This window comes from Anarrhichthys ocellatus, unplaced genomic scaffold (assembly GCF_004355925.1).
Source record: "Anarrhichthys ocellatus isolate YVR2014 unplaced genomic scaffold, GSC_Weel_1.0 scaffold3, whole genome shotgun sequence".
In the NCBI taxonomy this organism is placed as follows: Eukaryota; Metazoa; Chordata; class Actinopteri; order Perciformes; family Anarhichadidae; genus Anarrhichthys; species Anarrhichthys ocellatus.
In genome coordinates, this window is record NW_022280033.1 from 6,632,316 (window position 1) to 6,656,647 (window position 24,332).

The following is a 24,332-nucleotide window of genomic DNA, read 5'->3' on the forward strand; positions in this document are numbered from 1 at the left end:
TACATATACACAATGCACAGAGAGTGAGAGATCAGATTTTTTCAGGGATTTCTGGTCCAGTGAATTGTGCTCAGTGACGACTGTTTCAAGTCAATGAGAGCTTTGCAGACAGCATTGATACAGCTATACAACGACATACACAAATACAAATTCTTAAATGGACATATTCGATATAAGATATGTCTTATCTATGTCTTATATGTAGAAGGATATGTCTGTTATCACTTCTGATTAGTTTGGGCAAAATAACAACCCCTCTTAAACATGGAAATGTCTGATTTAACAATGAAGTGAACTGGAAATCCCCCCCATGTTGATTCCTCCCTGACATCAACATCATCCTGTGAAGCTCATAATCAATACAGAATCAGCACTGTCTGCTTCACCGATCGCACCACATATCAAAAGGGGTCAGCCAGCGTGTAGCTACACCTGAAACACACTCTCAGACAAATGGTGATTTCACAATCTCTCATTTTGAAACTGAACACTTGAAATGAAGACCCAAAGAGCCAAACATTCCTAAGTGGTTTCAGCTGCTGCTTGTAAGGGCGAAGTCTTGTTTTATTCACAATCACAAGACGTTTTATTAATTTACTTTGTCAAGTTTGAATTCCTGGCCACTGCTTCACCATGTGAAACATAACAGTGTATATCAGTTGTCAGGGAGTTTTAACATCACTTTGCAGCGACAAATAAGAAAAAGATGACAAATCCTTCAAACCACAAGCCAACATGATAGCCGCAGTTCCTGATAAAGCAAACGTTATGGTAATAAATTAACTCTTTAGTCCAACTCTTGCAGAAATCTACTTTGATTGTCTCGAGCCACCCTAAGTTAGTTATTCCTTGAGTCAGTTCCTTCTGCATGTAAGATGAGTTCAAAGGACAAACCCATTAGGCTTTCCTCCATATCAGGCAAATATCTTTGCACCTGCTAAACACTGAGGGTGACACCCAGCGTGGGCCTTCAGAGGATACAACAGAACCCTTTTGCTTTCACACTTGAAGTGGGGAAGTGGAGGCCTTTTTTTGTGAGTTCTTATCGTGATTTGTGAAAAGAGTCTGCAGGCATAATATTGGGTATATTGCCCACATACTCACACTTAATCAAAGCTGCTCACCGTTAACTCCCTGAGTATCGGACTGAACAGCTGGAAGTTTCCTCTTGTCGTCTCACATGTTTTATGGCTTCGTAAGTGGCGATGAAGCACGTGTGGTCGCCGTTCGGGTCGTCATACTGAGCACACAGGTTCAGTCCAACATGACAGTGAACTGTATGAGGCCTTCACTCAAATCATCAATTACAAATCTAGACAAAATGTGAAAATTGTGTTTTGTGGGAGAATTCTGATAACGAAAACAAGCAACATTGGACATTTGGACATATACACGGTCCCTTGTTTCTTTATGTAATAATTCAGTAGTTTTTAAAAATGTATTTCATGAACTACAGTCTTTCTGGTTTATAGTTCCATGTTGAACTTCAGTACGCAGGTGCTTTTGGTCATGAAACAGAGATGATATTACATGTTCTCTCCTATTCTTTATTTTGGGCCTATTCCAGCCTAAATTACACCAGCGGGTATTCATAGTTAGAAAAATAATAATTTCACATAATAATACATCTCCAGCTTTGACTAGAAACTGTCCCATCAGGTACAACATTGCAATGAGACAACAAATGGAACATCTTTTTTTGCCGATTTATGCACATGCTCGTCCTGATCTATAAGTGTTTAGTCCAATTGATCTCGACCTTTCCAGGAACAGTGTGGCTCTGCTTAATCATGAAAGTGTTCCCACCACAGAATTCCACATTACACCCACTTCAGCTCCTCATTGGATTAATCAGAAACATGTCATCAGATTTTGCAACTTGTAAAGCATTGAATGTTCATAAATGAGTGTTACGATCAAAAATACTTTATGTTAATTATATGCAGTAGAGGGTCAACAACTTGTCCTTCAGTAAGATGACTTACACCTGGGTTTTGTGGTATTCTAGGAATCCATTTGTTCAGTTTCAATGTTAATCTTCATGGGAAAACCTTTACTTATTTTCCTAAGAGAACCCATAGTACAGACACTAATAAAACACAATAGTGTCATTGTTAAGTTTTTCTTTTTTTAATACTGATCGCTCAGTCTTTGGAAGACAAATTCCATAAAATCAAATTCCCAATGAGACAGTACCGTTGAGACTATCTGACCTTCATAATTGATGTGTTTCTACTGAAACATTGTCCTTAGGCAGAACATAAATCAGATGTTATTCACAATTATGTAGTGGAAACAGAGGTAGTTATATTCCAGAAGAGGTGGAGGGTCAGGACTTTGAGAAAAACATGTGATGGTTTAATGCTGGGAGTTTTCAATTCTCACCAGAAATGATCCATTGTTTTATATCAGGGAGATAGAAATGAATCTAAAAGCAAAAGATGAGCTGAAAGTATCATATGTACACGTACGAGTTCTGCTTTTTGTTCATTACTCATTTAAACTGGTCACTCAGGTTTGTGCTTCGTTGTGAACGCTAAAATTACTGACATGAATCACTTTGAACTGTTTTACCACCCTGAAGGAAATTTGGTTCGCAGCCAACAAAGAGAAGAAACACACCGATGATAATGTGACATTAATTCAGTGAAAGAGTCTCTTGTCAGCGGTTGGAATGACGTGCATAATAATTTCACCTCTTACATACAGTACGTGAGGTGACCGACCTCAGCAGGCATGTCTGCTGACAAGGGAGGGTTGTCAGCTTGATTTAGCTCACTTGGAACTTCCGGGATATAAAAGCGTGTCCACATGCTCGTTGTCCGCTCTCCCTGCATGGCCTTCCTTTGGTTTAGCACCTTTAACACCTTCACAGCACACATCCCAAACATACATGCACCATTTCCATTACTGACTTTGCTGATCTGCACACTCCATTGTTTCTTTTGTGTTAAGTTTAGTTTAATGAATTATGTGTACAACCTTGCGTGGACTCCCCACTTGTCACATTCCACGAGCCGTTTTGTGACACATATTGAGGAAAATAATCGCTTAGCAACTCATCCACTATCTCAAGTGGGATTAATAGCTCCTTACATCCATATCACATTTTCATATTTTCTACACATTGTTGAATTTAATGCTTCATGAAGGCAGTTAAACAAGCTCAAAGTATACTGACTTCATACCTATCTAATTGGCTGCACACACACACACACCCACATACACACACACACACACACACACACTGCCAGACATGCAGTCTCTTGTCGCTAAAGGACGAGCACATACTTCTCTATGTGAATAGATGTTACATAATTAAAAGAAGTTCTTACTGCTTGTCCTAACCTGTCTGACCGGACCATGTGTATACAATATTAATGTGTGCATGTGTGCGTGACTACTACACATGTCAAACCGGTTGTAAGGCTTTGTGGGTGGACAACCATGCCAGATCTGCTCCATAAAAATAATCAGCCTTCTCTTCCCCTTCTCATTACACCCACCTCACCCTTCCTCCTTTCTTCCGATGAGATAAAACATTACTCTATTATATGACGAAGGCCTCTCTCATGCCTGAATCCCCCTGCTGCAGCCCAAATATCCCCTAACACCTACACACAGTCAGTGAACACATGGCTAAGAATCACACATCCCCTACCTCTCAGCCCCCTCCTCCCACCCCCTTTCTCTCCCCTTTCTTCTTCGGCAGCTGCGCGTCATTTTAACTGTTCTCTATAAAACCTGGTATTCATAACTGCTGGTCATGATTCCACCCTCGAGTCCTACTAACATCATAACGGTAATAGTTTAATCTGTACGGTCTTGACCCTGTCCTGTTGTTTAGATGTGACCTGAGTGGGAGACAAGAGGCTCCCTCAGCACACACACACACACACACACACACACACACAAACACACACTACAGCTGGGAGCCATTGTCTCCATGAGAAAGCAATGGTTAGTCTGGCATCTTTTAAGACGTCCATGCAATTATCTATCTATCTATCTATCTATCTATCTATCTATCTATCTATCTATCTATCTCTCATGCACAGAAAAAATGGTGAGTCATGGTGAACAGCCACCAGGAAACATGGCAGAGAGACGTTAGATCCCCACACACACACACACAAACGCACACATGGCACCTGACTGGAAAACGACTACACGCAGTCTGCAGAGTTTCTCGACACCTCTGTGTTAAGAAGAACTCATTATTATAGAGAACTAATTAGCGTTAACCCTGCCTGTGACAAAAGTCCACACACAGCCTTATCTGGACAGGTTTCTAAAGGGCTGTGTTCGTGAAATCATATTTCATGTCCAAATGAGTGGCTGTCATTTTCCAAACAATTCCTCTCGAGGCACGTGTGACAGTGTTGCAACAGGGCCACAGCCATAGTGTAAATAGAAACGTACAGACTGTGGTTAATCATTGTACATCATCTAGAATCAGCTCATTTCTTTGACAAATAAATACATAACCACCCAAACAACAACAAAAAAACAACAACAAAAAATATGTTGATAAAAAAGGCTTTTATGTCATTTCACTCTTCCCAAAAACAGAGGATTGTGAACAATGATGCATCTTCCCACAGATGATGACACGGCATTGACCTCCTGAGGCAAGATATCAAAAGAAAACCATAAATATAGTCATTATCCCGGTGTCACTAAGACCACTGATTACAACATAATGATAGCCGTAGAGGTGCGTATGTGTGTGTGTGTGTGCAGGGTTAAGAGCTTGATTGAAAGTGTGTGGGCTGCGAATGTCCTAACCTTGCACACATAGGATGGGTGGAGACTCCAGACATTGTGGAGACAGAGGTTATAAACTTGGGAAAGACATTTCTCACAAAACACCATTGTTAGTCTGCTTTTACAGTTTATTTCAGATGACTTTTACAATTCTCTGAAGAACGTCTGAGTGCTGTTTGCACGGAGGTGGATTGTTTATGGGTGATGATGAACTTATATAGCAGTGACTGTAAAATACATATTATATTGCACTCCTTGATTACAGTTGTCTCCTGTCTTCATGTCGGGATGATAGATGAGCTTGATCAAGGCTACAATCTGATTCGTGTTGGTCTTACAAAACAGTACAGCTGTACTTTACACTACAGTCTGAGTTTTGACCCTTTACAGTGAGTATTTCCCAGTAAATAGTAAATATTCTTCTGAACAAAATACTTTTCTTCACTTGTATTTGGAGCAGTTTCTTTAGTTTCAGGATTTATTTGAGAAAAAAAGAGTGTCGGGACATTGAAACAAGAGAATATAAAGACATATCTGATATCTGTTTATTCAAGCACTGACTGTACAAGGTTGAAGTTCTTGTATGCGACCTGATTCATTTATACAATCTGGAGGCAAATACTGTACATTTTACTCCACTGCATTTATCTGTTACTTTGCAGATTTAGATTTGTAATACAAAACACAATAAAGTAATAAACGATGAGGTGATAATATTGTTTACAATTAGCTTCACCTCCAGCTGCAACGTTAAAGAAAATACTTACACATGAATGCTTCATGCTGAATGGTACTTTTACTTTTGGTACTTGAGAATTTTGAATGAAGGACTTTTACTTGTAACAAGAGTATTTCTACACAGTGATATTGCTGCTTTTACTTCAGTGTAAGATCTGAGTTCTTCTCCTGCCGTTGTTTATTTGTCTTGTACAGGAGACAGAACCTCACCCTACTGGCTACAGCGTGATATCCTGATAGTGCATTTCATTTGCATTTCATTTTCATCTCTCTGTCTGCTTCTTTCTTTGTCCGTCTTCTCCGTTTAGTTCAGCAGCTGCTTTATCGGCAGGATGCAGTGAATCCATATAGTGCGAGAGGTGTCAAAATCAATTCAACTCACTCCAGACTGTAACAATTAAATGAGATTTAATTAACTATTTACAGTGTCAGCCGGTATTGCTGCCCATTTCCCCCCTCACGCATGACACTCAATCTGTCTGTCTGTCTGTCTCACCACCGATCAGGCCCCTCCTGTGTCTGTCCGCCCCTGGGAGCTGTGTGCTGGTTGTGTGAGCATTGAAGACGAGCTGCAGCTCAGCGGCTCTGCTGATGTTTTCTATTGTGCAACTTCTCCACAGCTTCTAGTTCCGTAGAAATCATTATAACTTTTCCCTTCAGGCCTGCTTCATTCTCCATCACTTACTTATTCTCCCACCCACACACACACACACACACGCACACACACACGCACACACACACACGCACACACACACACAAGTTGCTCCACCGAACACAGTCAGAGGCAGAAATAATATTTTCACTCAAAGGTTCTTGAGCTCTGCAGATGGGATAACATGCCACTATTTTTGCCGGACCACCTCTTCCTGGAGGTTGCTGTTTGCGTAAGTTGCCCCCTGGTTTTAGGAGGTCTGTCCGTTATGGAGCTTGTCATCAATAAGGTGCAAAAATAATTAAATTATACAGTTTCACTTTGCTGCTTGGACCAATTATAATCCATTTACCCTCAGTGGTATGATCGATGAGCTGATGGTCAGAGGGATTTTATATAATGTGTCTCAGACAATTAGGATTTGCTGCCCTCTACTGCTTTCTTCTCACATTACATGTTTGCTGCTTTGTTACACGACACTCAGTACGGAAAAGCTAATCTCGGTGGTGAAATATAAATCCATCAATTACAACATTATTGCTTTCACTCATGGCTTTCACTACACTAACATTTCCCTAACTGATCATATCATCTTCACTCAAGCAGTCATAAGAAAGCCTTTTCAGTGAGCTCCTGCAACACAGTCAAAAAAACAGAAGAGAAAATTAGTATTGCAACTAATTGCAACTAATAAATAATTCGTTTTTTGTGTTTTCTTTTTTATGATTGGTGGCTTTACGCCATGTGTGTTCTTATTGCTGTTGTTGATGTTTATTTATTGCTAAGCTGCATTGAAAATCAAATAAAGTGTATTTTGATTTTGATGGTCAAGTTACTGTATTCTTTCACTTCATAACACAATATGTTTTTTGTAAGCTGAGTCACAAACCTGTTCATGAAACTGCTGATTCCAAATTATTTAGTGTCCCTTTAAAAATCACATTAAATATCATATTGAAAACTCGTGTGGCTGCTTTGTGACTGTCGGACATGTCTGGGGTTGGCTACTGATTATATTTCTCATCTGCAAACCACGCCAGCCTTAGTTTAGACTGATCCAGGTCTTGCATGATCTTTGATAATTCACATTACTTTAGAACTGCATCTTCAAATTGTTATATTCTGTTTCAGCATTGTTCTTTTTTATTTGTCACGTTGCACTTTATTGTATTCTTATTTATTAAGATATTGTTACACTTGTTTTTTCTTTATGTTTTGTTTTTTTGTACAGCACTTTGTAACTTTTCTGTCTCTTCACTTTGTCCTGTCTGTCCAATCAGTACTTAACACCAGAAATGTTGTTTTTGAAGAGAAACAGACATTTCTAATTTGGTGAGTATGTTGTATCTCATTTCCACTGCTCTTCCTTTACTATTTCATTAACATATTTCTCCATGCAACACAAGTCCAACACATGATATACTTTTCACAATCACAATACATCACTGGGCAGGACAGGTGTACCAAACCAGGAACGTTTATTAGATACTGTGTATGCAAAATGGTGGCAAATATACAGAGCTTTAAGTAGAAGTGAGACAGAACATATTAAGTGTTAACGCTGTCAAGGTTTACATATAACTTAAAAAACTGTCAGCCACATGTAGCCCAACTCATCCAAACCAAAAGAAAAATACTCACAGAGAAGCAGAAAGTGTATTCACACACTTGACTACAACATCAGTCCTTGGCAGGAGGAGTAGGAGCTGAGCAGGACAGCAGGTGACAGAGGGAGCCAGTCCTTTATAATGTAGTTCATAGGTCAAATAAGGTGAGAAATGGCATTAGGACCAAACCCCATTTAGTAACAAATACTCAGATTACCAGGTTGGCCTTGTTTGGTTCCTTGAAGTGCTGAAGGCAAAAATCACAGCACAGTCAGAGGTTTGGGAAACATTAGATGGGCTTCATACCAGGCAACCATACAGTAGAGCTGCTCTCCAGGTTTAGAGAACAGAGGCCTCCAGCACATAACAAAACAAACACACCCACATTTGAAACATTTAAACCTGTCAATTGTTTTGTTTCTGTGACTTTTTAGTAGCAGCTAAGCACAGAATACTAATTTCATACAGAGGTTTTGCATCTTGTGTGTCTATAAGTGGATCATTTTGTCAAATAAAGGAAAGTATGAAAAATTATCAGTCAAAAAAAGGGGGATTCATTTTATTTTTGCTGAAGGGAGGGTAGTAGTAACTTCTTTTGAGGGAACATCTGTTGTGTTCTTCCTATTCCCATATTTATACGTTATTTCAGCCTTTCCTGTGAGATTTAATATACTAAATAAATGGATTAGTGGATCATAAAAGTGTGTTTTGCCATATGCAGAGAACAATACTGTTATATCATTTTGAGATTTTCGGGGGGAGGGTGTTGTATAAATAAAACATAATGTTCAGCCCCCTGTCACACCCCAATAATCCAAACAATAATCCAAGTGTGTCTTTGAATGTCTTTGCTGAATTGAAAGGATTATGTAATAGGTATTATGTATCATCTTTTAATCATAGTCTTAATAATCACACTCAAATCAAGAAAACAATGCACATTTAACACTAAATCTGTGAATCCTGGTGATTTCCAACAGAATTATAAGCTTCTCCAAACCTCCCACATGTAGCGAGTTTTAATGAAGACACATGTACACGACAACCTTGTTCAACTCATCACCACACACATTTTTAGGAAAGTTTGGTCCAGCGTACACCATTTATTTGACACATATTATTCCAACCAACGTTACATGCACATACACACATCCTTCTGGCGCTTCTGTGAAACTAGATAACACTTTAGCCCACAGTACTCAACACCCTGCATCCACCGTCACAAACCAGAATCATATGACGTGAAATAGTTCTACCACTTGGACAGTTAAAGTTTGCTTTGGGTGCCTGGTAACATTAATATTTCTGACTTTTTATCCGGAAATACGTGATACGGCCTTGGTGTTCATCGTTTGGTTGCTGAGCTTCCAACAACAACAACAAATCTACCTCTACTATTACTTGAACAGTGGGTTTGATAGCACCTGATAAGGTTATAGAAGTCCATTTAGAGTATGTTATTTCAATAAGTGAATATATTGTACAGCAGTTAATTATGAAGCCCTGAGGTCAGACATTTAAATTCTTTATCACGTCCACAGATAATGACTTAGATTATTAAATATCTTCACTGACAACTGTCTCACTCTCCGGATACAAACACAGACAGACTGTACAGAGATGGCAAACTGGCACACACAGCAAACCACAAACATCTGCATTGCGTTACCACAAAACAAACAGTGAAGGTGATTTATTTCATGGCATCTTTTTGATTTCGGGATAATCTTTTGACTGACAAAACTGGATGAAAGACAAATATTTCTGTCATGGCGGCTGAGCAGCACCTTGCTCCTTCCCATCCGTCTTTGTTTACTCCCGTTTGCACATCTGACATAAATAAAAGATATTAGATGACTCTGCTATCTGTAAAAGGAGACAAGGTGGAAAATGGAGCGAAAAAACTCCATGCTGCTCTAGCAAGACCCATCAAAATGACATTTCTCCTCGGCTTGATATTGGTGGTTAGAATTTGTTTTAAGGTTATATTTGGAGACGGGATGCTCTGACTCTAGGGGGGCTCAGCTCTTTCCTCCAAGATACAAACTAGGTTCCTACATAGTAGTTTACCCATGTAAACAAATAAAATCCATCACTAGGATAATTTCTTCCACCATTATCATGTTTTATGGATAATTAATAAAATTACCTAATTTAAAAAGACATTTTATTTGGACATTTATGTTTTTGAGATGTGATAAAATATCATATTAAAGGATGTAGAGTTGACTCCAGTGGCACCACTTTTGTGAAATATTACTTGAGGTGAAACATTACAGCAACAAGGGCATAGGGCTGCATAAAACATTACTCTACTGCGGAGGTGATAGATTTATTTCTATAGTTTCTATTATTCACACCATGCAGGACAGGAATTTTACCGTATTCATTTTTTTTAAAATCTAAACTGTTCACTAATCATTCACATCAACTCTATTTCAGGACATCAACACTGAACCTCTGCAATGAGAGGAAAAAATGACGGAAAAGGCACTATAGAAATATCTGATTCATGGCTGATCAATAGAGCCGGCTGGACAGAATAATCGCTTCAGGTATCAACCTGAGAGTTTAAAATGAAGCCATGTTTGATCTATTTGCTCTAAAACTCAACCCTCTTCTGAACTAAAAGAAAAACAACATTATAAGGGAGGATCCTTGGCCCTCCTCTTCTGATAGATGGTAAAAAGGAGACGACATGAAGCCGCTCAGCTCTCAGTCAGCAGTTGGGGTGATAGCAATTTTATAATATGGGCAGAAAATCTTCAAATATTACCGTTTGTTTCTACCTCTCACACTCATATATAATTTGTTTCCAAGTAACCATGGCCTTGCACAGTCCCTGGTGCATAATTTCTTCTCTTTTTTGCTCTGAGCCGAGCGATATAAGCACTACAGAAAACCTCCGCAGATTGTGACAAATATGTGCTTCACCATTGTGTGACGCATGCCTGGGGGTCATTTTGCTTTGAAGAGCTGGATTTTATCATTTTCAGCCTGCCTCGTCTATTTCTGCTTCAGTGATGATTGCATCCAGGCCCCTTCAGACCACAATGTGCCTTGCAGGTACACATATTGCATCAGGGCCTTCTGAGGTGGAGAAGAAGTATTCTGACCTCCAGTGGGTTACCATCTCACCTTGCTGCTACTCTCCAGGGTGTGTCAGTACACTATGAGATCAGCAATGTTTGTTTTTTTACAAGGGTGTTTCGCCTGGTCGGTGTTGTGTTTGGCCAGTACTCAGTTGCCTCGACTGTTTGGTTCATTTTGCACACAGGAGAAGTTTGCCTTCAGGGCTGTCTGCCAGAAAGGGTTTAGTTGAACCCAAATCATGATCCTTTCCTAAAGCTAAACAACTAGGTTTGTTGCCTAAGCCTAAAGAGATTTCTGGAGGAAAACATCTCCCATGTTTGCTCGATTTATGCAACCAGTGCAGCATGAAAGCATGGTGGAATTACCAAGCTAGCTAGCTAACTAGCAAGCCGAGTAGGATTTAACAATTCAATGATTCTTCCACACACTCTGTTTGGGGCGTAGGAAAGCACATCGTTATTGCCGGATGAGTGACAACTTTGTTCGGCTCATTTTCTGTAACCACTCTAGCACGAACGCTCGGTGGAATTAGCAAGCTGAGTAGCCAGCTGCTAAATAAGTAAAATTTAACAACGTCATCCATCTTTACATGCAGTCTACGGCACAGCACAGTAGGGCATGACGAGACAAAACACTCTTGGGAAAATAAATAACGTGTATATCTAAAATGGCTCCAGTTTGATTTCACATCAAATGTGTGTGTAATTAGTCAATATTCAACGTTAAAATCACAAGTTGACAACTACATGACATGACAGGGTGTTAACATTGCTACTTTGAGGTGAACATTAATTAAACACATTTCGACAAGTGCCACAATGACAACAACAATGCTTTGGATTAGTGAAAAAGTAAAAAAAAAAAAATCACAATCTTGAGTCTCAGTGATTATGGACACACACTCAGTGCAGCAATTTGTAAACAAAATATACACATACATACTGTACCTTGTACTCTAAATCTACAGTGGACATCTTTTCTATTTTGGTTATAGTCATTACTTTTCCATCTTATTTCATTGGCATTTTTTTTTTTATATAATCCATTTAATTTATCTACGTATATTTACAGAACTTATTAATTTATTGACATATTTTTTTCCGAGAGCAGTGTCATTGGGTTCAAAACTAAGAGGATTATCTAGCAAACATGTTGCTAACTTAACAACTCTCCTCAAAGTGCAAGACTGCGATTAGAGAAAGTGCATGAGTCCTGCCAGCGAATCGCTCCACAGCTCTGCTCTGCCAGCGTAAAGACCCTCGCCGTCTTACTGTAATATGTATTCACACATCGAACCATGCTGATTGAGCAAGCACACATCAAAACCTTTCACTTAAAAGTAACGTAACGTGATTCCAGCATGTCAATAACATGTTGACTGCATAACATGTGAAGCAAAGCAAAGTGGACTCCTTATTAAAGCTACAGACAGCAGTGTGGTTATATGGTCTGAAGACAGCAAGTGCATTTTAATCAGACAAACGCTCGCCTCTTCTCTCACACTTCCATTGGCTGGACGAGAGGTGGCGGGTCTAAATCTGTTACTTGGCAAGAAATCTGCCATTTCAGACGAGATGGTATTATGCGATTGTTCTTAAAAACATGTATAATAGTCAGTATATCCACAGGTTTTATTTCCTGCAAAAGTTCTCATTAATAGAAACAATCCAGTTATAAAATCATGAATCATGTTTCTGGACTTCCTGACTTCCAAAGCCTTATCTATATTAAGATGTGTTGCAACATTTGGTTTTCTGGGACATCTTATAAGCCACCAGTGAGTACGTTTTTACTTCCTGTACCAAATCTTGCCAAGCAATATTAATCCGATCCCCCGCCATCTCGCTTACCAGATTGTACTCATTGCTTAGTAACACTGGCTTACTTACTTAACATTCAATCAAGGAGATTTTGAACTTGTTGTGCCCTGCAAAGCACAGTTAACTACGCGAGTACTAAAATAGACAAATAAGATGAGTTTATCCACCTTTGAAAGTGTTTGTACAAAGTTAGGTTGCAGATTAAATGGCATTTTTTGTTAAAGACCCTGAAAAACTATTTTCTCAATCCGCTTCTTTTTATGAGAGAACATTTTTCTGCCAAATCCCATTTTCCCACGAGAAATGTATGCTTTTGGCTGCGCTCTTCTCATGATTTTGAAATACTTGAATTAAGATAAAACAGTTGTGTAGTTGTTACTTTATGTTGTCAGTCAAATCTGATCAAACCACCCACATGCTGAGTTTTAAATGTTTTGTTTAAGTCTTAATAAATACACCAAAACATTAATTGTCCTTTTTTAGTCATGAATATTTAGCTTTTAAAAAAAGATCTTTTTTTGAGTCTTTCTTGGCTCTTTTGAAGTGAGAGGCTGTGAGTTGGTGGCACACTGCTGTGTGTGGCTTTACGGCACCTGCCAGTCTTCCTCTAGTGAATACAGTATGCAGCAACACGACACATCTGGGTCACAATAACTGTAAATTTACATCCTCAGGCTCAATGTCGCACACACAAATGGCAGTTCCACTTGATAAATATACACACACACACACACACACACACACACACACACACACACACACACACTTTCAAAACCCACCTGGAGCGAAAATCATTTTCACACCAAACAAGAGAACATCACGATCCAGATTCTTTATGCATGCATGCAGCGTGTGAACACACCTGGTTGTCCTGGGTTACTAAGCTTTTGTTACAGGCTCACAGGTGTTTTTGCAGATTGTAAATATCGAGCTACATGTAGCCTTTTAGCCTGACGAGTACAAGTTTGAACACTCAACACGGGTGATTCAGGCTGATATCAATACCTTCACTCTTTGATAAGACTTAAGACTTGAAGCTGACATCATTTAATGGTGAATTTGTCCCGGTTTCATTGTTCCCGCCTGCGTGTCTGCTTGTGAAATAGCGCCTGCTGACAAATCCTTAGTAAATCTATGTGGTTAGAAGTTGCAGTTGAGGCATGTGAACTGTCCCATGGCTCATGATTCTCTAGTCGTGTGTTAATGAATATTTACAGTACCACGGAAAACAACTAGAGGAAGAGAGACACAGGCTTGGCACTGCTTCAGTATAATAACATAGACACAGACTGCAGTGTCTGTACAACCGTAGTGAAGTGTACATTTGTGGGGATTGTGTTTGTGTGTGTGTTATGTTTTGCGCTCTGGCTGTCCTCCTCTTCCTCCTCCTCGTCCTCACTGTGTGGGGGAGCAGTCGTCTAAATCCAGCAGCTCTTTGACCAGTCTCTCTCCAAACTGCGCTCGGCTGTATCGTTTGACTGTGTAGGCGTCAGACATCTTGTAGAGGATGTACGCGTTGTTGATGGCGATGCTGATGCTCAACCAGAACACCTGCTGCCAGGTCTTGTTGGGTTTATGGAAGATAAAGTACCTGTGGGAGGAAAATAGCGACTTACTCCACGGTTTCTACAAATGTTCTATCAAAAAAAATATTATGAGTGTGACTTCTGTGTTTTTCAACCTGGACATGTTTTGTGTCTCAGTGACTAATGGGTACAACAATATTTGAAATTGGTCCAGTATTGAGGAAGAGTGCTGCAAACGGCTGCCTCGAAACAAGCTGCAGGGCGATTCAAAACGTTTTTCTTTACCTTTTTCGCTCGATCCAGTCTGTTTATTACTGTGTCTAACTAAGCCTCACAGCAGTATCGTTATGAAATCTCGTGAGAGGTGACTTGTTGCCAAAGACAATGGTGGAAATGTGAGTGAGAGTTGGAGAGAGGAGTGCCAGGAAGAGTTTGCTGTCTTGGTGAACAGAAAGCGTTCCCTTAAAGTTATCTTAAAGATTTTTTAAATGTCATGGCTGAATATTTAGCTGACAATGTGGAGAAAGCAGGTTAAAGGTCACACGGTAATTGTATCGTCTTGAGACAACTTGCTATGTTGTACATACTTGCTGTACTTGTCGTCATATTTGCAGATGTAGCTGAGGTGCGCCGCAAAGGCCTCAACAGCCAAGGGACATGCGATCTCCCCACTTTTCCTCTTTATGATGATACCTGCCACAAACACACACACCGGAAAAAATGAGAGTGAGAGACACACAGCAGAGATCCCACTGAAGGGACTCATTTTCTTCAGATTATGTGGTCTCCCGAAAAGGAGCGCTCCTTTACACGAGGGAGTCTCCCCAGCTGCCCTTTGTTCCCATTTATAATTTAGCAGACCTCTTCATTATTTGACAACTGCAGGGCTCATTTGTTAATTAGTCTTTTTTGCAGCAAACACTCAGACTTGTCCCAGCTGGAGACACACAGATAACAACATCATCAACTGTTTCATTCCATTTAAGTACCAGCGAGCCGTGACCGTGAGCCAGCAGGCACAAGATACTTAAACAGGTACATGGAAATGGAAATGCAGCCGTTATTAATGTTAGCGGTTACATGTGTGGCACTAAAAACATTTCCTAAATGACTGGATGGATGCTCCACGGTCTTAAGATTGTTAACGAAGAAGAACATCTCAGCTGTTCTGTGAACTTTCAGTATCTCCATAACTGTCTGGTAAAATCACTTCCTGACTAGATTTGGGCAAGAAATACATGATGCAGTTGCAGAATTATGCTTCATTTCATAACTGCAACACCTAGTTAAAATAGCCGTGAACTAAATCCAGACTCTTGTTGTCATATAAAACGCTTACGTCAACACTGAGTTAATTATATAACAATCACTAACCATGATATAGTTTTATTTTAAACCATAATAAGAACACAATATTGTGGCTATTGATGGGACTCAACTCATTTTGTTCTCCTTTTTTAGAGTGAAAAACACTTCCAACCAAACACACACGCGCACACCTAGGGGAAAGAAAATCAATATGGGATAGAAACAGTTTAACTGATCTGGTACTTTGCTTCCACATTCTTCATTCAAAGAGTTCAAACACACTGTGGCCCTTCAACTGAGTTTAAACCGAACAAAATTGTTTCAAGGAGAGTGGATTACGCTTTGAGAGAAGGGGAATATCATGATCCTGCCGCCTCCTGGAAAGGGATTATCATGGATTAGAAGCTCTCATTGATTTTTCCTGACACAAATGCTTAACGATGTGCCAATTTCACCTGATGGCAACATCCAGAAACAACAGTAAAGCTTGTTTTATTTTCAATAAAAAAAATTGTCATTTGCACATTTGTGGTTTCCTACAATTATAAATACATGCATTTTGTGCAGCAATGCATATTATGTGCACCGTCTCCTGTCTCCTGTACTAAAATTCTTCAAATATTTATGATTCAACAAGACACATCTACTTTCAGAGTTTTAGTTCTGGGTGCATGAGCAGCGTTTACCTTGTTTTGTTGGGGAATAACCGTTGGTGAGGAACCTGAAGTGTCCCTTGTTGTACCAGCTGATCAGTGACATGCTGCCTTTCATCATCACTCGTGATTGGCCGCGCTGCGCTGGTGTAGAGCTGCAGACCAGCATGTTTTGTGGTAAGCCTGTACAGTCGCTCTTCCTGGTGCTCAGCAGACCACAACAGTAGATATCTGGAGACGGCATAAATACAAAGACATGTTGGCATTTGTATGTATACCTCTGAAACAGAAAGACATTCTACGAGTATATACACGGATGTGAGGAAATATACTGTACAGGCACGTATTCACAGTAGATAAAATACCAGTTAAAGATTCAATAATTTGTATATTATTCAGTTGTCGACTGGCAGACAATTAATTGGTCACAATTTTAATAATTTGTTAATTACTCAGTCATTTTTTTAAAGTGAACTATTGCAAATAGTTCCTGGTTGCAGCTTCTCAAATATTTATTAGTCCTCTATGACATTAAAGAAAATGATTTTGCGTTTTTTAATATTGGTCAAACAAAACAAGACATTTTTTATTTTACAATTCTCTGATATTATTTGAATAATAGCCAAATGATTAATCAAAGAAATGATATCAGGATAATTATTATTTGCAGCCCTACAAACATGAATTACTTTTCTATCTTGAGCTGAAATGATTAGTTGATTTATCAACTAGTTGATCGACAGAAAAATAATTGACAATGATTTTAATAGCGACTAAATGCTAATTTAATCAAATTGATTTTAAGCATAAAATGCCCAAATGTTGGTTGGACAAAAAAAGCAACTTGAAGATACCTCCTTGGGCTTCAGGAGATTGTGAAGGCCATTTATTTCACTGTGTTCTGACATTTAATAGAGCAAATTATTATTTGAAAAATGTATTAATAACTGTTCCTTTCAGCCCTAGTTTCATCCATCCCTGCAGTAACTGCCAAGTATGTTTTGTGCTTTTCATGCATTCTGCTTCCGAGTTAAACCAAAACTCACAGAACGAAATACTGTAGAACATTTATCTCTCTCACAGCTGTCCCACTTCTTCTCTTCATACGTCATTTATTTTCTATATTTCTTACATGGATGAGCAGCGGCGAAACTATTATGTGGCTGAGTGCTGCTGATTTGTTAATGTTCTCAATTTGGACAATGATTTCTATCTGTGTAATACATGTCTGTGTGTGTGTGTGTGTGTGTGTGTGTGTGTGTGTGTGTGTGTGTGTGTCCACAGTAAGTGCTGCAGAGGTAATTAACTCTGCTAATTAATCCAGTATGATAAATTTGAAAGAAAAATGTCGGGCAATGCCTTTGCAAGCTCAGAGCTGAGTTTTCTTTCGGCTGAATGGCTTGTGATAGCTTTGTCCAATTAGGATGACAGAGTATTGATCATATCTCTGGATTTGTTTTTTCTTTACTTGGCGTTTTCAACTCTGCCCGGTTGAGTTTAAAATTGCTTTTCTGTTATTGTTTAGTGAGAGAGCATTTGTGGTAATGGGAATGTAAAAACTTCGTGCTGATGATATCATCAAGAAAGCTTGATCTGTTTTGCTGATTATTTGATCGCTGTTTTCTTAACCGATTTGCTAAATTTGAGCCTTTTTATGGAACGAGGACACTGTCCCACATTTGCTATTATTATGAAAGAAGAAAACAGGTCACTGAAGAGAATTCAGTGACTCACCGTAACCACAACAGGATTATATGCTTTCATAATAAAGTATGCCTTTAGTATAATGAACATGAAATCCAGAGCTCTGTAAAAACCTGCTTCAAATATGGATTATCAGCATAAAATATCACAATTTCTTCCAAAACTATTTCCTGCAGATTAACTTCTGATAAATGATCACATAAGATCATGATGAGAATATGGGGTGTTTTTGTAGGCTATAACAGAAAAAGTAAAACAACAACTGTTTGGATTCAAGTGTTCTCATTGTTGTGTGTTGCAGTAAATGCCGTTTCTTTCAAGTCGCCACTTCACGTATTGATTTTTTGAGCTATGACCAGGCTAAACACTCCCCGCTGAATCTTCCATGATTTATTGTGCAAGTTAAAAGACAATTAACAGTCTATTGCAGAGCATCGTGGGGCTGTTATGGTCGATGTTGGTTGAACAGTGGAAGAAAGCCATGCATCTTAACAAGTCACTTAGCGTAAGATTTAGTTGTCAAGATGTAGAAGAAAACATGTGGGCAAAATTAAAAATTTCTACAACATCAAGCTTTTTCTTTTAGACATTTTTTCTCGTTTTAGAAACATTTACGTCCTTAGCTGAGAAAACGATTACAAGAACAATCCACCAGCCTATGTTTTCATTGACATATGACAGAGACATGATTCTGCTTTTACACATTCTTCGTATGGTAAAAGATGTTTCACTCGTGGTGCAAAGCCACAGGAAGAAAAAGAAAATGAATCATTCTAGTGATTGGAAGTCTCGTTTGAAGGTGAAATGCAACAGATTGTCTCCCTCTCTGTGCTATTTAGCCTGGAGACGCAAAAATGCAAAGAGGGAGGGAGACGAGATGAGGAGAGAGAACACAGTCTGCACACCAAAGCAGAAAAAGGGAGAGAGATGACAGAGGAGCAGCAGGAAGATAGAAAAAGAAAAAGGTGTTTCATTGAGGCAGCATGACAGAGACAGACCAATATTCACTATTTGCTGGTGCAACTTGTTTGTGTACCTTGTTTGCTGAATTCGGTGAAGAGGCTGAGGCTCGTTATGGACGGCCCGGTGAAGATGATGGTGTTCTTGCCAGAGATGTTCTGGCAGAGCTGCTTGGCCACGAGGCTGTGGAGCTGAGGCTTGTTCTTCAAGGTGGCCAGACCATCTGTGCCCTCCTTCAGATGGACTGAGATCTGCCGAAAGAGAAAGGACATGTAGAAAAAAACAGATAGAGAAACCGCTCATTTCATTTCAGTTCAAAATACCATTTTATTCTCATCTAACTTTTAATAAATTAGGCTCTAACTTTTCAAAATGTCCCAAAAAGTTTTAGGAGCACCCGCTGGGGCTGCGAATATGAATATTTCATGACAATCTGGCCATATGCTGTTGAGGTGTGTTGCTCTGGATCAAGACAGTCTGAGCTGTGTCGTAGCTCAGCACACTGCTACATGACGCCCTTTTAAGTCTCAGAAGAAACATGGAGAAGAGCTTGGCTTCCAAAGAAAGCCATTATCAAACACATACAAACAGAAATGTACACCCACAAACAGCTCAGTGTCCTTCTTACACTTATATTCCTGCTGTTGTTCACAAGCTTAACGGCATTAGCCTGATTAGCCAGCATCTACGTCAGGCCTCTGGCTATTACACTAAGTGGTCAGTACGTAACTCTGTGTGTTCTCGTGTCCCTGTGTGGTGCACTGGCTAATGGAATCTCATTGATTCACTCCATTAACTCGTTTTATTTCTGAGATTTTTTTTTTTGTCTCCCTCGACCCAATTCATTTAAAAGAGAGAAGATGTGAGTGCAGACACACATCAGTTGACTGGTAAAGACTGAGTGACTGTCAAATGGCCACGGTCAGTGTGAATGCTAATGCTTATTTTTTAAACGGATTGGATAATGGGATATTCCTTTAAATGACGGAGATGCTTCTTGCACACAGGAGATTTGGGTTTACAAGAAAAAAATATGAATTGATGTTATTTTTTTTTATTCGATTTAGAGCCGTGATAACAAAAAGAGAGTAAACAGGCAAATCATAATTCTGATCGTGATCCTGATCCGAGTCTGATCTCCACTAATGTAATTGTGGACTACATCCAGGCTACAGAAGGAAACACTTTCCCTGCAGCTTAGTCTTGTGACTGAGATCTTTCCACTTTTGGATTCTCTGCAGTGACAAAACATTTCTTTACAATGTGGTGTAGTTGTATTGCTGTACTTCCTACCAGATTTAGTAGTTAGGAGGCTTCTTCCTTCACCTGTCACCAATTTAACAACACAGACCAAACATTGTAACCTCTTGCAGGTTTTGAATGCTTTCTCCTCCGTCCTCTGTAATGGTACGGGTTGGTCATGTCTGTCAGTCCTCCTGCAGTTAGATTGTGGTGTTACATAAGGAACAGTAGTGGAAGGTTGCAGGAAGAGAACGGTTGTTAGTGAGCAGCAGCCCTGCCGTGCTGAATATGGCTGAATGCCATATGATGCAACATCGACAAGCTGAGAATGAGATTTGAAACTCGGTGAAGATCAAAGTCTCTGTTTTTAAGAGCTTTTTTTTCGATTTCAGCAAGACTGAAGACTTTTTCTTTCATTTTTGATGTAAAATATTAGATTTCGGTCATAAAGTTTAAAAGCAGCAGATTAAAATACCCTCGAAGCCAACACACAAACATGTACTCTTTTCTCTCTCATCTCTTCACTATATTCTGCTTCCATTCAGATTTCTGATTGCTTATGAGTGTTGTTTGCTGCTACCTGACAGATGAATCCGGTGGAGGTACACTGTCGTACCCAGAGGCTGAACTTCCTCTTCTTCCTCTTCCTCAGCTCTCTTTCCGTACAGGTGGTGATGAACACCGGATCCTCGTCTATCAACGGCTCATGAAGAACCTGGAAACACACGGGCAATGTAACTGTACATGTGAGTTTGTCTCAGTGGATTTTTATATAACAATGCCACAAGTAAAGTACACAATGTGTTCCTGGAATAATAGCTGGCCTTGACAAGGGAGAATAAAAAGTATTTGTGTGAGGCATAAGAATGAGGTTGTGTGTGATGTAACATCACAGCTCAGGGTTAGAGAGAAGGCAGCCAATTGAAGATCCTCATAAGCTTGCGATACTGCAGAGAGAGAAAAGAAAAAACACTGTTCTTGGCAGAAACCCACTCTCAACTGTGCAAGCTGTCTGAAAAACCCTTCTTTTGCATTTTTATGTTATCCCCTTCAGTATTTCTCTTAGTCTGTCTGTTTCCATCTGTCCATAACCACTAAAAAACAAAGTAAAGACAGTACTTTCATGGTATGTGCTTGAGTATTCTAGCTTCAGACCAAACCTCATGAAAAATGAACTAAAGAAAAGTCTACATAGACAAGACATGACTGTAACTTTGTCCTGAATTTTACCTGACGCAATAAATTCAGTGAGCCTTGGGGTTCTGCTGCAAGGAGCAAATTGATCAAAATTAAAATACGATGGAAAAGAAATACATAAAAATATAATAGAGACACACAACTATTTTCATGCTTTTAGGATTCTCCACCTTCAGAACAAGCAGAGTAAAAAGCTGAAACAATGAGTCAATCAATTGATTACTTGATGGTCAGAAAATGAATCTGCGACCGTTTTGGTCATCAAGTAATATTAATTCCGATATATTAAAAAGTATATAATTTGCTCCGATTTCTCAAATGCAAAAAGCTGCTTTTCTTTGTTTCCCACGATAGTAAACTGAATATCTTTATGTTTTCTTCCCCAAAGAAGTCACATCAGCCCCTTGGTGGTGTGGTTATCAGTCAAACTGATGAAAATAACTAAAGAAATGTCAAAGTATTTTTCAAAAGTTGGGTGAACTGTTCCATCTGCCTCTTGTGCTTTTAATATTTCCCTGGCCTAATCACTGTCTCTTCTCTTCTAGTTAGGATCAGAATCAGATACTAACGAGGAACTTCCTAACAGGGATTAAATAAATCTGGGAACTAACAGAACATTCACGCACAAAACCAAATATTATCTAACCCTTCCTTGGACGATTACACGAGCTTGGTACATTTATCTATTCATATTTTCCAGAGATGCTTTCAACCGCACACAACAAATATTTGCATTTCAAATGTTTCTAGGCTCTCCCTTCCTCCGGTGTCTACCCCGCCTCCTCCTCCTCCCGCTCCATCATGGTTTGACTAAAGCTGAAGTGAGCAGTGACCAACAGCTCTCTCCTGCTCCAGGACAAACAGCAACAAGTCATTTCCAAGTCAAATGTGGAGTTATGGATTACACAAGTGGAAAATGAATGAGGCTATCTAGCCTCTGGATGGATGACATCAACCAAACCATAATGGCCTTTTAAGAAACATCTCATCCTGTAGCTGCCACATTAGCACAGCCTTTACTACTGCAGCACGTTTCTCTTGGTGACCAGATATTTCTCTGCGTCTTATCGTAACAGCTGAAAACAAGGTGGATACATTTAAAGCACACAAGTGCTTTAAGTTAATCATCTAAACAGGTTCACTTATCCTGTATTGTACTAAGAAAGGAGGAAAATCCATCTATCCACTCATTTGCTGTCTTGCAGTGGATGTTCTGTTAGGACTGTGACAAATGCTCTCAAAGAGGTTACTTGTGCAAATCAATACAAAGCAGTGTTAACAGATCATCTCAGCGACGGCAAAACTGACAGACTGACCCAGAAATTTGAAGCGTTGCTGGCAAAAGGTTCTGACATAACATGCTAATATTCAGCACCGATGTTGTTCTCACACACACACACTCACTCACTCACTCACTCACTCACTCACTCACTCACWCACTCACWCACTCACTCACTCACWCACACACACACACTGTTGAATAATGCTAAGTGGCAGATAAATCCAGGTCATGCAGCCTCACATGTAAAGAAATATTATATATAGAAGAATTCAAAAATGTATACAAAGCAGTTCCCTCCCTTTGTTCATTTACCCTCAAATAAAAATATTACTGAATTGACTTTTTTTTATTGATAATTAATCAGCCACTATTTTCATAATGAAAATACGTAATTTCGAAAAAATAACCCAAACCCTCTTGTTACAGCTTCTTAAATGTGAAAATGTGCTGGTTTTCTTCCATAATATCAAACTAAATAATGTTGGACTGTTGGTACTGAATAATTAATTGACTCATCAAGAAAACATACAACAGATGAATTAAAACTAAAACCAGCTCAACTTCTTTCCTACCATCTGTGTCAGTCATTCAATGGCTAGATGACTTTTCCATCGTCTGTGGAGCAACAGTTTCAGTCTGTGCCACTCTGACTATCTGGGCCCTGGAAACCAACAGATAAAACAAACTGGCCTAGATACACAAGTACTGCGAATGACGCACACACATGCTGTCTGACAGATGGTCTGCCCTCATCGTCCCAGTGGATAGAGAGCACTAATGTGGATCCCTTCAATTCTTCACAATGAAATAAACTCATCAACATTTACACATATACTTTTTTGACCGTAAAATGACATGTGCTGAATGAGATGCGGATGTGATATAAGGAGGGGGGTTGCTGTTAAGAGCCTGTATTCCCAAATGCATGACAGCACTGACATCACAACGAAGAGGATGCTATAGCACTCATACTGCAGAAAAGCTTTCTAATCAACTACTTCCCAGAAATTCATTCATTTGTCATTCATGTGTCTGCAGAGTTGGCATCAGATCCCACAGGAATATGATTAGCCAACCCAGGCTATACCCAGAATCTGAATACCTCAGTTGATTTATTATGATTATGGAAGAACGTGAAGCTGCATGAGAAAAGTCCTTCAGTGGAAGCAACCTTATGTTCTGACCTTTATGGCAACCATTCTCATGAGTAAGTGGTAAATAAAAATGTAATAACTTGGGACAATCAGGAGCAAATTTGCTACGTTCTCTTTTCCCTCTGCGGATTACCACAACACTCTACTTTTGCTGTTATTCACACACATTATAAGCCTGTTTTTCATCAGGAAGTAAAGAAGGTTGAGTGGGAAGCAGTTTGTATTGTTTTCTTACATGAATCAAGTTGAACAAAAGCATAACACTGATATAGAAATGCTAATTAGATTTAACAGATACTACTTTGATCAGGTTGTTTAGTCCCTGCTCCTTTGGAATCAGTAGTGCTGCTGTATATCTCGAGAACAAAGTAAAGCAGGAGTTGAATAAACTCCTGCCCACCCAAAATAGAGTTGCAAGGCAGGCTCTCCACTGCCCCAGTTGCATAAATGTGGCTCTAATGCATACAGTGTGACTGAAAACAAGTTGGAGTGAGGCCCTTGGAAGGATAGTCTGTTAAAAATGACTCCTTAGCCTCTGTATTAAAAGTGCATGCTATATCTTAGAGTATCTATCTATCTATCTATCTATCTATCTATCTATCTATCTATCTATCTATCTATCTATCTAT

At 39.3% G+C, this 24,332-nt stretch overlaps 1 protein-coding gene across 1 annotated transcript in view; it reads right to left on the minus strand.

Moving 5' to 3' along the window:
• Positions 1 to 7,612: 7,612 nt before the first annotated feature.
• Positions 7,613 to 24,332, minus strand: part of pgbd5 (piggyBac transposable element derived 5) — a 23,185-nt gene continuing 6,465 nt past the window's right edge. Inside the window, exons 3-7 of the mRNA XM_031875750.1 lie at positions 20,651 to 20,785; positions 18,905 to 19,079; positions 16,198 to 16,395; positions 14,791 to 14,896; positions 7,613 to 14,268 (exon numbers count right to left, since the gene is read on the minus strand). Coding sequence (XP_031731610.1) covers positions 14,073 to 14,268; positions 14,791 to 14,896; positions 16,198 to 16,395; positions 18,905 to 19,079; positions 20,651 to 20,785 — 810 coding nt within the window. The 3' untranslated portion in view covers positions 7,613 to 14,072. The remainder of the gene's footprint in view (positions 14,269 to 14,790; positions 14,897 to 16,197; positions 16,396 to 18,904; positions 19,080 to 20,650; positions 20,786 to 24,332) is intronic.